Source organism: Crocodylus porosus, unplaced genomic scaffold (genome assembly GCF_001723895.1).
Source record: "Crocodylus porosus isolate Cpor-Errol unplaced genomic scaffold, CroPor_comp1, whole genome shotgun sequence".
Lineage (NCBI taxonomy): Eukaryota > Metazoa > Chordata > Crocodylia > Crocodylidae > Crocodylus > Crocodylus porosus.
This window is the reverse complement of record NW_017728931.1, coordinates 9,379,302-9,395,366: the sequence shown is the minus strand read 5'-3', so window position 1 is coordinate 9,395,366 and position 16,065 is coordinate 9,379,302. Positions and strand designations below refer to the sequence as shown.

At 44.7% G+C, this 16,065-nt stretch overlaps 1 protein-coding gene across 1 annotated transcript in view; it reads right to left on the bottom strand.

The window, feature by feature from the left end:
• Positions 1-2,516: 2,516 nt before the first annotated feature.
• Positions 2,517-16,065, bottom strand: part of TULP3 (tubby like protein 3) — a 53,560-nt gene continuing 40,011 nt past the window's right edge. Inside the window, exons 5-11 of the mRNA XM_019544181.1 lie at positions 15,087-15,220; positions 14,079-14,276; positions 13,381-13,493; positions 12,877-12,991; positions 11,050-11,148; positions 6,240-6,411; positions 2,517-5,732 (exon numbers count right to left, since the gene is read on the bottom strand). Coding sequence (XP_019399726.1) covers positions 5,599-5,732; positions 6,240-6,411; positions 11,050-11,148; positions 12,877-12,991; positions 13,381-13,493; positions 14,079-14,276; positions 15,087-15,220 — 965 coding nt within the window. The 3' untranslated portion in view covers positions 2,517-5,598. The remainder of the gene's footprint in view (positions 5,733-6,239; positions 6,412-11,049; positions 11,149-12,876; positions 12,992-13,380; positions 13,494-14,078; positions 14,277-15,086; positions 15,221-16,065) is intronic.

Sequence of the window (16,065 nt, the reverse complement as noted above, 5' to 3'; positions counted from 1 at the left end):
CATCTGTGGATGCATGACAAGGTGCGGTTGGCCTTCCTGACTGCATTCCCACACTGCCGGCCCATGTTTATCTTGGCATCAATAATGACTCCAAGATTCTTTTCTGCCTCTGCACTGATGAGAAGGGAGTTCCCCAGCCTGTAGGTATGGTGCTTATACAATAAACACAAGGAGTGATGTTTTACAGGTTTTAAGTATATACCTGCCATGAGCCATTTTAGCCACTAAGCGTCTCTAGTAAACCATATTCAAAACTTTAAAAAATATTAAAGTTGTAGCATGAAAACTGTGTAAAAATGCACCTTATTTTTCATCTAATCTGCTCTGTGTGTGTACCGTGGGTCAGATCTGCCGACTTCATGACTTACATGCATTTGTATTCCTGTTCTCTCTGCAGAATCAACACAGCTCAGACAGACCTAGAATCTATTCCTTTCCATGAATCATCAGAAGCATAGTTTATTAAAGTCAAAGAGAGTGGAATGACATACATCCGTGATGGTACAGCTGGCCTGTTACCGGCAGTGATGTGGAAGGAAGTCACGCAATGTGACACAAGACATAATGAGTTGGGGCAGGGGGTTGGGCAAAGTGACCACTTAACTTTCCTGTTATCTGAACATTGTTTATATGGTGCCGTTAACAGATAATGAATAAGGAACACTTGGTACCATTTCTAATTGAGCCACTTTTCAGAGTAAAACTGCACTCTTCCTTTTACTAACTGGGGAACTTCATCCAGTTAAACATTGGATGTAGCCTAATGAAAAGGTTCTTATTCCAACCCCTTCTCCCCACCCCCATTACTTTACTTTTATCAAAGCAAATGAACAAAGAGTCCTGCCTTCAAGTCTACAAGAAACAACACGCATTCGTAGAGATGTTATCAATGAAATGCTATATTTCCAAAACATGTACCAAGATAATAGCTTTTGCCCTGACCCATTTCACTGAATGACCTTTGTTCTGGGCAGAGTTGAGCCTTACCATGAGGATGCAAAATGGACAGCTCCATTTGTTTCCTGAACCCACTCTGTTCTGGAAACTTTCTAGGTATCATGTTTAATGTGCGTGGAGATAAATGCAACAGCTAATACAGCTTTACAGACAGCAAATGTCTGGGACAGTGACAGGGGCAGGGGTGACGCATAGAGGGTGCATGGGGGGTACCTGTTGAGAGCACCGGTGCACCCCCGGTCAGGCCAAGCTCCCTTTTTAGCTGGTGGGCAGGCGGGACCAGCAGCGCCCCCCCTTGCAAGCACTGGCCAGGGAGCTGGGCCGCCAGCAAAAACTTCTAGAAGTGACTGTGTGGGTTCTGGAAGCAACGCAGATGCTTTAACAGTGAGTGAGATCGGTTGCGGGTGACCCCCCCCCTTCCCCCCAGTCAGCGGGATCGGCCACCGGGGGACTCCCCCTCCCCCTCGGTCACTGCCTGGTGTCAGGGGGGCACGTGCCCCCCCTGACTCAAGAGGGACCAGACACCCATGGACAGGGGCAGAAAGGCAATCAGGACTTGTAATAGAGATGATATCTTTCATTAAACCAACATTTTTGCAAAACAAAATTTCTTTAATTGCAAGCTTTTGTGCACAAACACCCTTCATCAGGCATTGGAGAAAAGTTTTCCTGGGTAGAAATGAAAGTTCATATTTCATAGGATTTCACAGAGGAGTCAATAGACAGAAAACTCCTCTGGGCAGTCAGTTCACAGTGGTATGAAGCCTCTCACCTCTTGTGAGGATCTGTGATGATGCAAAATTACCTTGAAACAAAGGCAGGAGCAGGATCTCAGGTTTCAGACGGTCACAGTTGCTTCCTGCTTGGGAAAATATGAAGATTGAAAGCACCTTCCTAGTGGATCTATTATCCTGACTGAGTTGCAAAGAATGTGAAAGGGGACCAGGTATGCAGTCAACACACAGAGGAGGGGCCTAGAAAGTCAGATCTTTCCTGTGTCGAGGAACAAGAGAACTCTGTTCTCAGGAATAACCACATTCCCCCCCCGCCCCCGACCCATGAAACACACACTTGGTTCTCTTCACCTCATCCCAATAAAAACAAGAAAAACAAAAATAAAAACACAGTATATCTAACTCCATTGATTCCATTTTGTAACCACCCCATCCAATTATTTGGTACAAGGGATCGAGATGACTGCATGTCCCATTGAAGCCCAAACTTGAAGCTGAAAAAAAGCAGCCATGACACTTGAAGACAGAGTATGAATAACCACAGGAGAAAATCAAAAGGAAGGGGTGGAATGGAATGGCTGAGCTAGACTGTTAGTGGTAGAGGAAGGGAATTTAAGAAAATGGCACTTCTATGTCCCCTGGTTGATTTGCACACTTCTAAATAGACATAAATCCAGTGCTGATAAGGAGAGAATGATATAGATATAAGATGGAGCCATAGAATGGATGGAGGAGAACAGGCAGAAAAAGAGAAACAAAGAACAATGAACATATGCCACAGGCAGCAAAAATTCTGGGATATGAAATAACTCATTTAGAGCTCACTTTTTTTTTTTTTATAAATTACTTTATTTTCCATAAGATACAAAAATTATATATACAATTTATGTAAAACTGCATTTGACCAAAGGTACTGGAGGTTTCTGCAGTGCAAATGCAAGCATTTAGAGCAGCATGGAGTATACCAAGCCATGCCCCCCCCCGACCCCAGTGTTTTAGATGGATCTTCGGCATACACAGAGCAGCACTGAAGGTGAGAGTAGGTGAAGACGAGAGAGAGAATGGGGCAAGGAACTGCAGCTTCCAATGTACAAAGTATCTGAAGGCACCTGAGAAGACGTATACACTTACCTCCTGCTTTACCACTGCCTGTTCTAATAGTAACAATAGACCCATGTGCCTGCTTACATAGGGGCTGAAGCCAAGCTACCCAAAGTTGTATTTAGAGTTTCAATGTACTATTTCCCTGACTGGGGTGTACAGGGGCTTTTATGGAGGGAGAAAAAAAAATTCCCATGCTTTTTGATTCAACTTCACAGACAGTTCTTAAAATGGGTTCCTAACACATAGGCGTATTCTTTTCAAAAAAATTCCCTCCCCAAAGCAATACAGGAAACCCAGTGAAGACCCTCCCAACAGTAACTGCTTTTAAAACACAGTTGTGACTAGCATGGCTTCAACACCAATGTGGGTTGGGTCACTATACAATCCCTTTAAAAAATACCTCAATAACTGTAGAGAAAAAGAAAGCGTCAATAGCAGAAGACACACAAAAAGTCATGTGCCCGCAGAACAGGCATCTCAGAAAACACAACAAATCAGTTCATGTAACTCAGTGAAGAGATCAAAGGGTCCCAGGCACTGACATAGCTATCATCTGCTGGGCTCAGACATCAGCTTCCCAACTGGAATAGATAAAAGAGCCCATTTGGAGAGGTGAGCAGAAGTGTTGCAGGATGGCCTGCCAGGCATAAGTAAATTTGTCTTAGACTGGAAGGCAGGGTACTTACTACCTTCAAGTCACCCCAAGCCAATTTCTCCCATATAGTCTTAGTGACAAAGTTTACTGAGACAGGAGCATTGTGAACCGGTTTCTTAGCTTTTCCAGATAGGTACTGGCAGTGCAGAGTAGTCAGGGGGTAATATTAACAGAGTACTCTTGACTACTGTTGCCCAGGTCTGTCTCAACAACAAGCAGGAAGTCAATGAAGGCACAAAAGAGGCACATGACACAAGCTCTCCTAAGTGGAGCACTCAGGGAAGAGGCTGCTTTGAAGGCAATGGCACCACAGCCAATAAAGCTTGGAGCATCTGAGACAGATGCATTTTCTAGAGCTGGAGCCATCAACGACAATTCATCGTTTGCAGTTAAAATACAGGGATTACATGGGACTATGATTGAGGGTACTTCTTTCTGGCAGTATCAGAAAATGTCTACATACAGATTCATATCTCTAGAGGAGAAGAACAGGATGACATCCCCCAATGCAACACATGTAGATGAGACAATCCATGGAGAATGGTACAATGGTGGGAGTCTGGCTGCCATGAGTCCCCAAGGGGGCTAGTTGGCTAGCAACAACTTTTACACAGATCACAACATGCAAAGCACGGGACACCCACACTTGGATCAAGTGAGGCGTATATGGGCAATTTACCTGGCAGTTGCACAACAGGTGTGATATAAACTGGATGCCTTTTAAAACACAGCAGACGTGTAGCCCATGGAGCCCATGGACTATGTCATGATCTGCTTTAGTTTGACCCAAGGCCATCAGGACTAAGGAGGAGAGCATTCTGCACTGTGATCTGTAGTCTCCACTGCCTGTAATCCAAGATGAAAAATAAGGGTAGCAGCATTTTGGAGTCCTAGGAGCAAGACTTGGCCACCCCTGGTGCAAAATTCCTATTTATCTGTGCTTGGGAAACATTTGCAACCTCCTTTTTTGGCAAATTAGCATCTTCTCACATCCAGATTCAAATTATTATCTAAAACATTCTCATTAGGTCATGATTGCAGATATCACACCACAGAGAACTGGCACTGGCCAAGCAGGCTGCTACAAGAGAAGCTCTTGCATGGTGAGATAAAGGTTAAATGAGGCAAAGTAAATGATTCTGGCAGCAGTTCATTCCTACCCGATGCACTGAGCTTTATTCATGAAGTTTTAGAAAGCGGTTTTGACTGACCAAGTTTTAGAATCAAGTATGTAAGCTCAGAAGAATGCTGCTTTTCAAGAATAGCATTGTAAACAAATGGCACGGACCCTTAGCCAGTTTAACATCCAATCATCTACTTGATCCCATTTGTAGAGTTCCCAGGGAAAAGAGAAACCATGATGGTTGTAATATAAAATAGCACCCACTTGGAAGTGACAGTTGCAGTTTTTGATATTTATATCTTTATTTGGTAGAATGGTTGTTGCAGGGCAATGCACAGCAGGAACAATTAAAAGGAACTGGGGCCTATAAAATAATCATCCTGCAGAGTAAGAAGGGGTTATTGCAGCATGCAACTCTCTCTTGGCTTTGATCTTTGGAGAGAAGCATCAAGCTTGGACTCTCTCCTCTCTCTTTGAAATTTGCCCTGGACAGAGGGTTATTCTGCAGGGTGAGAGCCCATGTTGTATCTGTCTGAAATAATTGTACCATGGACACACAGTGAAATGGGCAGCATGAGCACCAGGGGCACTGCAAGAGATCCAAGGCATATGGGCACTAGCACACTATTAATCTGATCCCTGCTGCAGGGAGTTCCAAGTCACAGTGATGTTCAGCAGCTGAGGAGCATGACCTAAGTCCTAAGCCTGCTCTTAGACAGCATGTCCCACCAGGATTCTCTATGCAGCATTAATGCTAGTAATGTAAAGATATTGCATGGTTTTGTTGCCTGCCCTTGCCCCTCTTCTCCCAATGCATATGCAGAGCCCTCCCTCCCAAAAGGGCCATCATTCCCATCTGTTGTTGTAAAGCTCCCAAATATATTGCTTGCCTCCTACAAATCCCCACAGAACAATATCTTCCAGTTCCCTTCTGTCCCCCAGGCTATTTCTCATGATTCAAAACAGAATTCAGCTACAAGGTGCAGGAATGGGAGCGAGTTTCATGCCCAAGTCCACTGCCTCCCTCATTCACAGGCCAATTTGCTATCAAAGCTGGAGAGTCCGATGGCAAAAGCTTGGAGGGCACATAGCGGGTAATTATAGTCTAGAGTGAACACATCTTCTGCTACACGACCAAACTGCATCACAATGTATTCAGCTAAAGAAACCAAGAGAGATTTTATTGGTCAACAATTTCATAAAGAGAGAGAGAGGTAAGAGAAGAAACAGTGAGTGAAGCAGTTCCATGTATGCTTGGCTGGAATGACAACACTCCTCTTTTCTTTACCAAAGTGGGCACAAAATTTGCTTACAACAATGATCCTGCTGCTTTCCTTTACAGAGCTGCTCCAAACCTATGCTGGGTTGATTTGGCTATCCCACATTACTCCCCCTTCTTTTTTCAGCATTTGCCCCTTTCCAGGGCAGTTATTCTGTCCTCAATCCAAATTGAAGGATAGGTCCCATATTATGCACTGCCAACTGGAAGTTACTGATAACCTGTGAGCTGTATCCTTCATGCTGTCCTCAGCTATCCCACATTTTACTTGTGGGAGTGGTGCCCTCCCCATTTAGTTAGCTGCAACAAGGCAATCCTGTTTTCTTCACCAGAGTGACAACCCTTGCCTCTCCCCATCCACCTCCGCGCCTCCCCTTGGGCTCTTACGGTCATTCTCATGGACAATCTGGAAGTTCTTCACTGAAGCCTGAGTGACTCTCCCATGGAAGTTCAAGACGTACGACTGAGTGTCATCGTTCCAAACTGGGGCCTTGTTGTGCAGCTCAATTAGGTTCTCTAGGTTTTTATTTTGCCATTTTGCCAGCAAACTCTCATGTTCCTGCACAAGAGAAAAAACAACCATACTTGGGAGGGGCTGCTTCTATTTACCGCCTTTCTCATGTTAATCCACTCTCCTACTGTGAGAATAACAAGCTGATTTAATCAGAGCCTGCAGGAACAAGGGACAGTTCCACACATTCCTGGGTCTGAGGATTTATTTTGCACCCCCACTGGGTTGTCATTATTGCATCTCAATTCCAACCAGAAGAATGAGAGGGTATGTACCTTCTACCAGTATCAAAGATATTGATTATCTATACAAACTGTCAGTGTGCTGGCAGGAGGATTTTTAACTTCCTAAACACCTTTACCCCTCCAGGACTGATTTTTTAGAGAGATCTCAGATATATTTATTTTAACTCCCTAGTAAAGGGATGTTCTAGTGGGAAATTCAAAGGGGCAGTGGGCTACCAGTAGACATGGATTAAAGTGGTTCCCCCATTAAACCAGGACTGGACACAGGTACACAATATGCAAGAAAATGTAATGGAGTGGCAGGGTAGAAAAGAGCACATTTATCATATCTGAGGAGCACGGTCAAGCCTGGAATAGAAACAAGAAGCGAGGACAAAATCAGCTCAAAGGAGAAGTGGAAAAAAAAAAGTCAAAATGTTCAATAAATTTCAACCTGAACCAACAATACAGGCTAAATAATAATAATTAAACAAAATCATCCTGAAAAAAGTTATGTAAACCAAAAGTAGGGACAAATGTAACAATTGTAGCAATAGGACAAGCTATTACAATGTAACTTATGTCTGCCTGATTCTGTATCCTTACAAGTATAGCAACACTGTTGCAACTTTAACCCTGTTGCATGCCTATCAACATTAGGGCAAGTTAGCTATAACAGTTACATTATAGCAAATGACAAGCTCTCCCAATCCATGCCCCTCCCCACCCCCTGCCCTTTTAAACAGTATAAAGCAGAATCCAGTTGGGCAAAATCTGGCCCAAGGGTTGGATCCAGGCCATGGTGGACTCAATTTCCCAGCAGCCCCTGTGGCAGTGGCTCTGTCTGGCTGCTGATGCCAGCACCAGCTCCGCTGCCCAGGCACCCCAGCCTGTCTATCCTGCACCTACCACTGGAGGCAAGACCTTCATAGGCAGGGCACATGGCCAGGTAGATAGGATGGGGGCTGTGGCCAGGAGCGAGACTGGCAGGTGGAGCTGGGGAGACCCTGGGATCTTGAGGTGGTGACAGCACAGGGCTGGAGCTGAGCCGCAAACCACTGCCCACTCCTGCAATGAGCGCAGGTTCTGCAGGGGTGTGCAGGGAATGGACTGCCACAGCCTGACGCTGCTACCACCCCAAGATCCTGACCCCAGGCACAGAGCAGCTCCCAGCCCAGCCACGTGCCCTGCCTGCGTGGCTCCCGGAGTCTCCATGGAGACCAGCTGGGAGCTGCGCGGGCAGGGGTTGCTGGTAAATGGAGTCTGATTGCCAGCTGGATCTACTATTATGCCCACCCCTGGTGTAAAGGTACATTTATCCATAGCCTTAAGTTATTCAGTGGGACCTTTGGAAAGCAGTTGACTGAGGAGGTCTGAGTGAGAGCTAGAGTAAGAAAGTATCAGGGCAGGATGAAGGGATGCTTGCTGGTTCTTGGGATTTTCTGAATGGCTCACTGCTTAGTTATACATCCATTTTTACTTATGTCTATAAAGATGCCAACAGGACTCTGGGAATGCACATTGGGACTATCATTTAAAGATGATCTAGTACCGCTTATTCAGAGACAATCCTACATATGGTAGGCGATAATATACCTCCCTGAGTTAAACTGCATCTGGTACTTAACTCCATAAAAAACTATCATTCAACCTTGGTCCCATGGACATCCTCCCACTCCCTACCCCAGACCTCCTTCAGATACTTGTGCTTCTTAGGACAGTCCCTAGGACAGTTAAGAGCTGGACAGTCTTAACCACAGTCTCTTAGCTCTCTTTAAATGATGGCTTCCCCTGGAAGGGGGTAGACCCATAGACCTGATTCCCTCCCCTGCTGCTGCCACCACCACCAAGTGCACTCTCCAGTGGAGCTGGCTGGTCACAAACAGAAACACTTACAGCATTCTCTTATGGGATGACTCATCTACCTTCACCGCTAGATCCTGATTTTGCTATCCAATCACGCAATCAAATAGTTGTCCAGGCTCTTACCATTTCTTGTCTCAGTTACTGCAACATCCTTTTTTTCTGGCTTTGACAAATGTCATATTGTTCCACTCCTATTCACTTAGAACGGAGACACAAACACCTGCTTCTTGCCCCAGGACTTAGGCCATGTCACCACTCTCTTTCCAGACCTCCACTAGTTCCCTCTTCTGTACTGTACTGAACAGAAACTACTTGCTTTCTCCAGGCTTTTTGTTACCTATCCTCATCCCATCCATTTTTTTTGTTCACTTTCAAGATGTTAAACTCATACTTCCATTAAATCCATTATACCTTTCTTTACCACTGAGGACTCCCCTGTACTTATTGGTAAAAATAGCAACTTATCCTCATTCAAATTCATCAAATTCTTCCCCTGATGCCGCCAAAACATGATGATGATGATAAGGTTGTTAGTGTGCTGGCACCACTGCCTGTCATGGGGACCAATACTGTTTGATTCTTTCCTTTTATTCCCCTTCCATCTGTATTCACCTATTGCCTTTTGTTTTAGACCTATGGCTTGAACACAGAACAGATTGACACTGATTTAGTTTACACTGCTTCTGTAAAACAGTGGTGGCTAAAATGGATCAGCTCTCCCAGAGTAGCTGCTACTCAATGGCAGAGAGTTAGCAATAACCTGTTTGCAATGAACAAATGATTACCCCAGGATAGGAGTGAAGACAATACCTACAGTGGTATGATTTACATTTGTGTATTTTTACCCATGAAACCTTGGGGTAAACACTAGATTTCAGTAAGTTATACCAGTGTGGGGCCACACACTGTGTAGCTGCTCCTTTTTTCATACTGGAGTAAGGAATGGGGTCATGAGGTTGTAGGTATGTCATGTGTCCAGGCCCTTAAAATGGAAACTTTCTGGGAAAGGGGACTGTCTTTATTCTGTTTTTATAGCACCTGATACTAGAGGTGCACTAATATATTGGTTGCATATCAGATCACCACCGATCAAAGGAAAATTTATATTATCATCTATTAGCTTTTTTTGGCCAGTATAGCTGATAATGCTCACCAATAAATATAATGAATTATAGTTTCTGGTCAGGGCCCCTGGACACTTCATGCGTGTATGCAGCTGCACACATGCACATGGCCAGCAATGAAGCTGGCCAGTGTGGACAGCAGGTCCCTGCAGGTAAGTCTGTGGAGGAGGAAAGGGTGTGGGGGGGAGGGAAGGGGCATGGGGGGACAGATCAAGATCCCCACAGTGAGGGAGGGAGTGGGGCAGGGGCTGGGGGTGCTGCCCAGCCAGGGTAGTGACTGGGACCTGGAGCCAGGATGGGGAATGGGATGGAGCCACAGGAAGCTTGTCCAAGTGGGAGGGAGGTGGGCTCCCTGCTGCTGCACACTGGCCCCCATGAGGCATGGGGGGGCATTCCCCCCCCCCAATTTGTTTGCAGGACAGATGCGAGCTGCCAACTTTGGGCTTGGGACTCTCCACCCTGCTGTCTTGGCCCTGGGAGTCCCCCACTGGCTACGCATCCCCTGCCTGCCCAGCAGCAGTGGGAGCAGAAAGTTGTGCCTCCCACTGCTAGGTGGCAAGGGGCCTGCAGCCCTTGTGGGGATCCCTGGGCAAAGGCAGCAGAGCAAAGAGCCCTGAGCCCACAGCAGGCAGCTCGCATCCGCCCTTGCCTGGCTTGGCTCCACTTAAAAGCATTCCCATGCTTAAAAATGATGGCAGTGGTGTTTGTACTAAAGCTCATTCAACAAGCTTTAGTTCAAGCACTCCTGTCGCCATTTTAAAGGGCCGGGACACTAATCCCCTGGATGAGCTTTTGCAGCTCTGTCCCACTCCTTGCCTCCCGCCCCGGCCCCAGCCCTGGGTCCAATTCACTGCCCTGGCTGGGCAGCACCCCCTGCCTCTGCCCCACTCTCACTGTGGGGGCCTCGATCTGCCCTACCCCATACCCCTTCTCCTCCATAGACTTACCTACAGGCAGCTACTCTCCCTGCTACCCAGCTGCATCCCCTGTCATCAGATTGGTATTGGCCAATATGGCTGCTTAATAAATCAGCTATTGGGTATCAGCCACGAAAATCTTTGATACCATGAGGTTATGGTCTAAGACTAGGCCTCCTAGGCACAACACACACAACTACAATTAAAAGGGCTATTTATGTTCAGCTGGCTAAATGACAAGTAAGGTATATGGAGGGCTGTATAAGCAAACAATACACTAAAATTAAGAAAATGAGATTTTAGGCTCCAAAATAAATAAAAACAAGTAAGTTTCCTAACCATGAGATTTTACTCTCCTAAGGAAAACAGTTATATCCTATGGAAGTTACTTACAAGTGGCTTGAAAAGGCACACCACAGTTAACAGTTCTAGGAGTGAGATAACTGGAAGCCAGAAGGCCTTTTTCCCTTAACGTTTCAGTAATTAACCCATAGTGTGCTACACAGTTAGCATCCTTTGCCTTGCTCTATTGGTATCTGACAGTTCCAAACTTACATTTCGTGGCCTAATTGGAATCCGCTTGTGGTTCATATTCATCCCCGGAATGATCACAGACATTTTCCTGGGACCCTTGAATCCTAGCACATTGGTTTCCTAAAAGGCAAAGAAAAACATTCTGAACTGGAGCCCTGCTCCACACAGCATAGAGAATAATGAGACTATTCTAAATAAATACCTGGTCCACGTGATACTGAATACATACTAGCAGCAACCATAATTGAACAAGCCTTAAATATTAGGAACAGAATATTTCCCCCACTCCTCCCCCTGTAAACTAGATATAGATATTGATATAGATATCATCACTCTTTGGTTAATGCAGTTCCCTACCCATAGCCCACAGCATGGCTTTACAACCTAACTTGGCTAGGGTGATTCTTAGACAACTAATTTCATTTACCTTGTTGATGAAAAACATGCCAGATTCCTGCTAGCAACAAAGGTCTGAGTAAGATTTATGGTCAGTATGGCTTTAACTGCCTTTGTGTCTTATCAGTATGTTGTCCATTGAAAACATAAGGTTCTTGGGAGAATGAACAATCACACTCTCCTTACCTTTGTTACTATTATTGTTATGGATATATCTAAAAATCTCTCTCAAAATGTGCCCTGGCATAAAAGATAAGAGAAGGCAACACGGCAACTCTAGTCAGCATCTGAAACAAAATTACACTTAAGTGTAGCAGGGAACTACTGCAGAGGACTCCATTTAGTCCACAGGCAGGGAAGCAAAGGCAAATTGCCTTCTTGGTCCTCAGCCCACCATTCATTTTAATGTCTTCAACCAAAAATCTGTCATGATGGCTATTTTAATCTTAACCCAAAATAGAAAGGAAGATGTTTAGGGCATGAACTTGGAGTGGCTGCAAAAGGGGAGGGAGAGCTTCGGATAGGGAGCATGAAATGGCTGGTACCTTCTGAGAGTTACCTGTGGGCAAGCTGGGAGAGAGACAAATGTAGCAAAGCTGCTCCAGCTTTAAACCTGGAAGAATCACTGTTAAAGCTGGAGCAGTTCTGCTACATTTGCATGGCTCCTAGCTTGTGCACAGGTAAGCATTAGTAGTTAACAGCTAAGTATAAGCAATACAAAGCAGCAGCTCCCCCTCCCCTTTTCAAAACACTCTAAGTGTCCTTTTGTGCATACCTCAGAATGCATCCTAAAAATAATCTTACAGAAACTTCCTCAAGCATACTAGTTCATTCTATGGATTAGAGTGAATGTTGCTGGAGCTGGGACCTATCTTATTCCATCTCAAAAGGTATTTTAAGGAGAGTTCTGAGAAACAGGTTAATGATCTTACACATATATAGACAAAGCTCTACAAACTTTAATAACTGATTGTATCACTTCTTCATCACCATCAAAATAAAGTTATCTTTTAGGTGACTCTCTGCATTTATTACAGAAGCCCCTATCTAAGTTAGGATGGAAACTGACAAAAACTGTATATAGTGCAAAACCCCTGAGGCATTTATATTAGCAGGTTAGATTCTTGACAGAACCTGGAGTTCACTCACTCAACTGATTGTTAAATGCCATTGAGCTCCACAAGGAATACACATGATTCATGACCTTCTTTGTGTAACTTAAAAAGACAGTTTCCTCCACTTGTCTAATGCCAATTACCCTGTTGTACTGATTCAGGATAGATACAGAATGAGAGCACCTTCTGCTGAATCATGAACACCATGTGCTGAAGCACCCCAAGTTTCACTGCATGCTTTTCCTTGCACAGGACTACAGGTTCCTCACATCTCCTGGGCTGAGGCAATTCATGAGTTCAGGGGGAAAAAAAGTTGGGAAGGAAGGGGGTAACTTACATAACAAATGGCTGCAAGCTCCTGTCGGGTGTGGGCCTTTTCCACTAGCCCCTGTGCCTTGACTGGGCTAACTCCATGATCATAGACAGTAAATTTAGTTCCCATAAGGTTAGATCTAGAAACAGGCAAGACAAACAGTGAGAAACTCGGCTTTCTCCTGGAGATCACGTGATGCAATTAAACTTTCAGCCTCTCTGATGTTCCCATCTGAATTTTTCTATCATCAGCACTAATAAAAATGCCTGTCAGACTGAGTCCATCACCTGACCTGGAAATGCACTGTCAGGCTCCTCTATATAAATGACCACCATCATCTTTCTGAAAGAGATTGTGGTTTGGAGAAACATGGATTACACTACCCAAGACAGGGTACAGTTAGTTATATGCTCAAAAGCAAAACTAGAGTGCTGCTCAAGCCTCCAATTTGGCCAGTGAAGAACTCCAACCTCCTGCATGAGCCTACACATTGTACACTTGCCTATGGTTTTGATTTGTGGTTCTTACCTGAGTTTTCCAATGAAACTTTCTCCTTCTCGGGATAAATCTGTTGGATCAATTGAAATTAGATAATTGGATGTTTTACTTTTTTTCCGTTTTCTCCCAGCAAGAAGGAATGTCTGGAAATACAAAACTCTGATTAAGGCAGGAACTCTGAAAGAACCCAGTTGCAATGCACCACTTCAGACCTTTATCCCAGTGACTCTTTATCATCTCTTGCCTTTTACCTACCATCCACTTCAACAGACTTGCTACACCTGCATTTCCCTACCTCCTAGCTCATTCACCACACCACAGACCCTTTTCTCCATTCTATGAATGAACAGTCTGTATTCTTGCTCAGCCTCCAATTCATCCTAACCTACCTGATGACTCAGATTTAAAATAGATCCCCTTTCTAGTAGCCCATTCAATTGTTTAAACAGGCACTCAACCTTCCACTCTTATTTTACTCCTGTATTTTTAATCCATTCAGAAAATAATACTTCACTTCCTAGGCTGTTATAGTACTGCTCCCAAAGCTCCCAATGTCAGCTTTAGTGCTCTGTCCAGGCACAGACTTGCTGCTGTCCCCTTATTGACATAATTTCTTCCCAAAGTTCCTAGCTTCGTGCCAATATATGCACTGTTTTACATTATACTGAAAAGTCTGTTGCAAAGAATTCATCAACTTAGGGCTGCAGACTTTAAACTAGTCCCAATACCTTTCTGTTGTCATCCCTTTCCAGGTGCATGTAGTAAGTGGGGAAAAGGCCTCGGTCCACTCCCTTCTTGTCTCTAGTGATTCGACACTTGACTGTAATGCCGCGGGGTGCAGGGCACAAAGCAAAATCCTCCAAGTTCTCCACTTCTCCCAGCTGTGCATCTGTGTGAGGGGATGCAGTGCAGGAAGCACCTGTTTCCTGTGGGAATAACACTCTCATTAGCAAAATGGAATTTGGTCAGAGGCTGTGGTAACCCAAGAAAAGAATGACTTATTGGAATAGGAGGCTCCATGTCCTAAGAGGAAAATGCTCTGTTGGAGAAGGGAAGCTAAGCCACGGATATCTGTCTCAAGAAAGGAATTCACCATTAAGAATAAACCAGGCAGAAGTTTTCCCTATCCTGAGGGAAGACTGGCCCTTTGAGAGAGGAGAAACTGGACTGGAGTCTCCCATATCCAGGGGGAAGAACATTTGCTAGGAAGGGGAACAGTTGCAAGCAAGATATCATTTTGAAAGGGGAAAATGCTGCTTTTATCATAACAATGAACTTGGAAAACACTGTGGAAAATAAAGCAACACATAAAGTACTTTTTAATCAGTTTGTCACAGAAACAAACTGTGAAACTATGGGCACTGTGGGGGAGATAGACTGGGTTTTGGTCTTTGTATGGCTAAAACCATCACTGAAACTTCAGTAGCCCAGACTGGTAACTGAAACAGAAGAAGCACTACAGGTTCAATTGTGGTATTGGTTCATCCACCTGCAGGAGTGAGCACTAGAGGAACCACCTGTGCAGTCATGATGCAAGTCAGTACCAATAGAATGGGTAGAGACCATGGTAATAAAAGTCTGGATGTATAACAAGGGAGCTGAACTACCCTGAACACCCTCTGGCAGGGATGAGTATAATTGCAAGCCCTGTAGCAATTAAATGTATTTTAACACTGGGGTAGACATCAGAAAGCACAAACCTGATCCTCATTGCAAAGAGATGTCATGGCACTTACTGTGGCAGATTTTTGGCTGGTTGCAGAACTAGGTCTCTCGGATTCAGAATATGGTGAATGACATCCTGACTTTTTTTCAGTTTCTTCCTCCTCTTCTGTGTCCTCCTCATCAAAATTCAGACTGCCTGAAATCCCTGTTAGAACATAAGACCAGCTGGGTAAACTCACAAAAGGGATATCACAAATGCAGAACATCACCAATACACACGCCCCTCACATATCTTCCAAGCTCTTAGCCCCTCAGTACACCTACAGCACTGCTTATATGGAAAAGTAACACTGAGATAGTAATGAGGTCTAAACAGCCTTTAATGTGATAACATTGAAAAGGCAAACTAAGGGGTAGAAAATTCAGCATATAAATCCAAATTCAGCTTTTCTGACATCAGGCCAATTATGTAAGTTCCCAAATATAGAACTTTAGCCATTTTGATTTGATTGCTCCATCTGCCTTGGTTGGGTACAGAACTAGTGGTAAACAGAGTAGTACCATAAAAGCAAACCCATGTCACAGTGGCTCATTTTACTTTTATCCTTAATTCCACTTGTCTCAGTGGCCTATGTCTCCCTCACAATGCTTTCCTCCTACTTCTCAGTCCCAGTTACCTCTCTAGTTCTGATTTATTTCCATTAAAAAAATAATACATGTTAAGAACAGAAAAAGACAACCCAGCTCCATGCTGTGTGGTCATCATGGGTGACTTGAACTTTCCAGACATCTGCTGGGAAGAGCAGTCAGCCAGGTCTGACCGTTCATGTAGGTTCCTAGCCGAGATACAGGACCTCCATCTAACCCAGGAGGTGCACAGTCCCACCAGGGGAGACGCCTTGTTGGATCTGGTCCTGGCCACAGGTGATGACCTGGTGAGGGGTCTGCAGGTGCTTGACCACCTGGGTGACAGCGATCATTGCCTGCTGGAATTCACCACCCAGCGCAAGGTGGCAAAGGCCTGCAGCAAGGCAGCAGCCCTGGACTTCA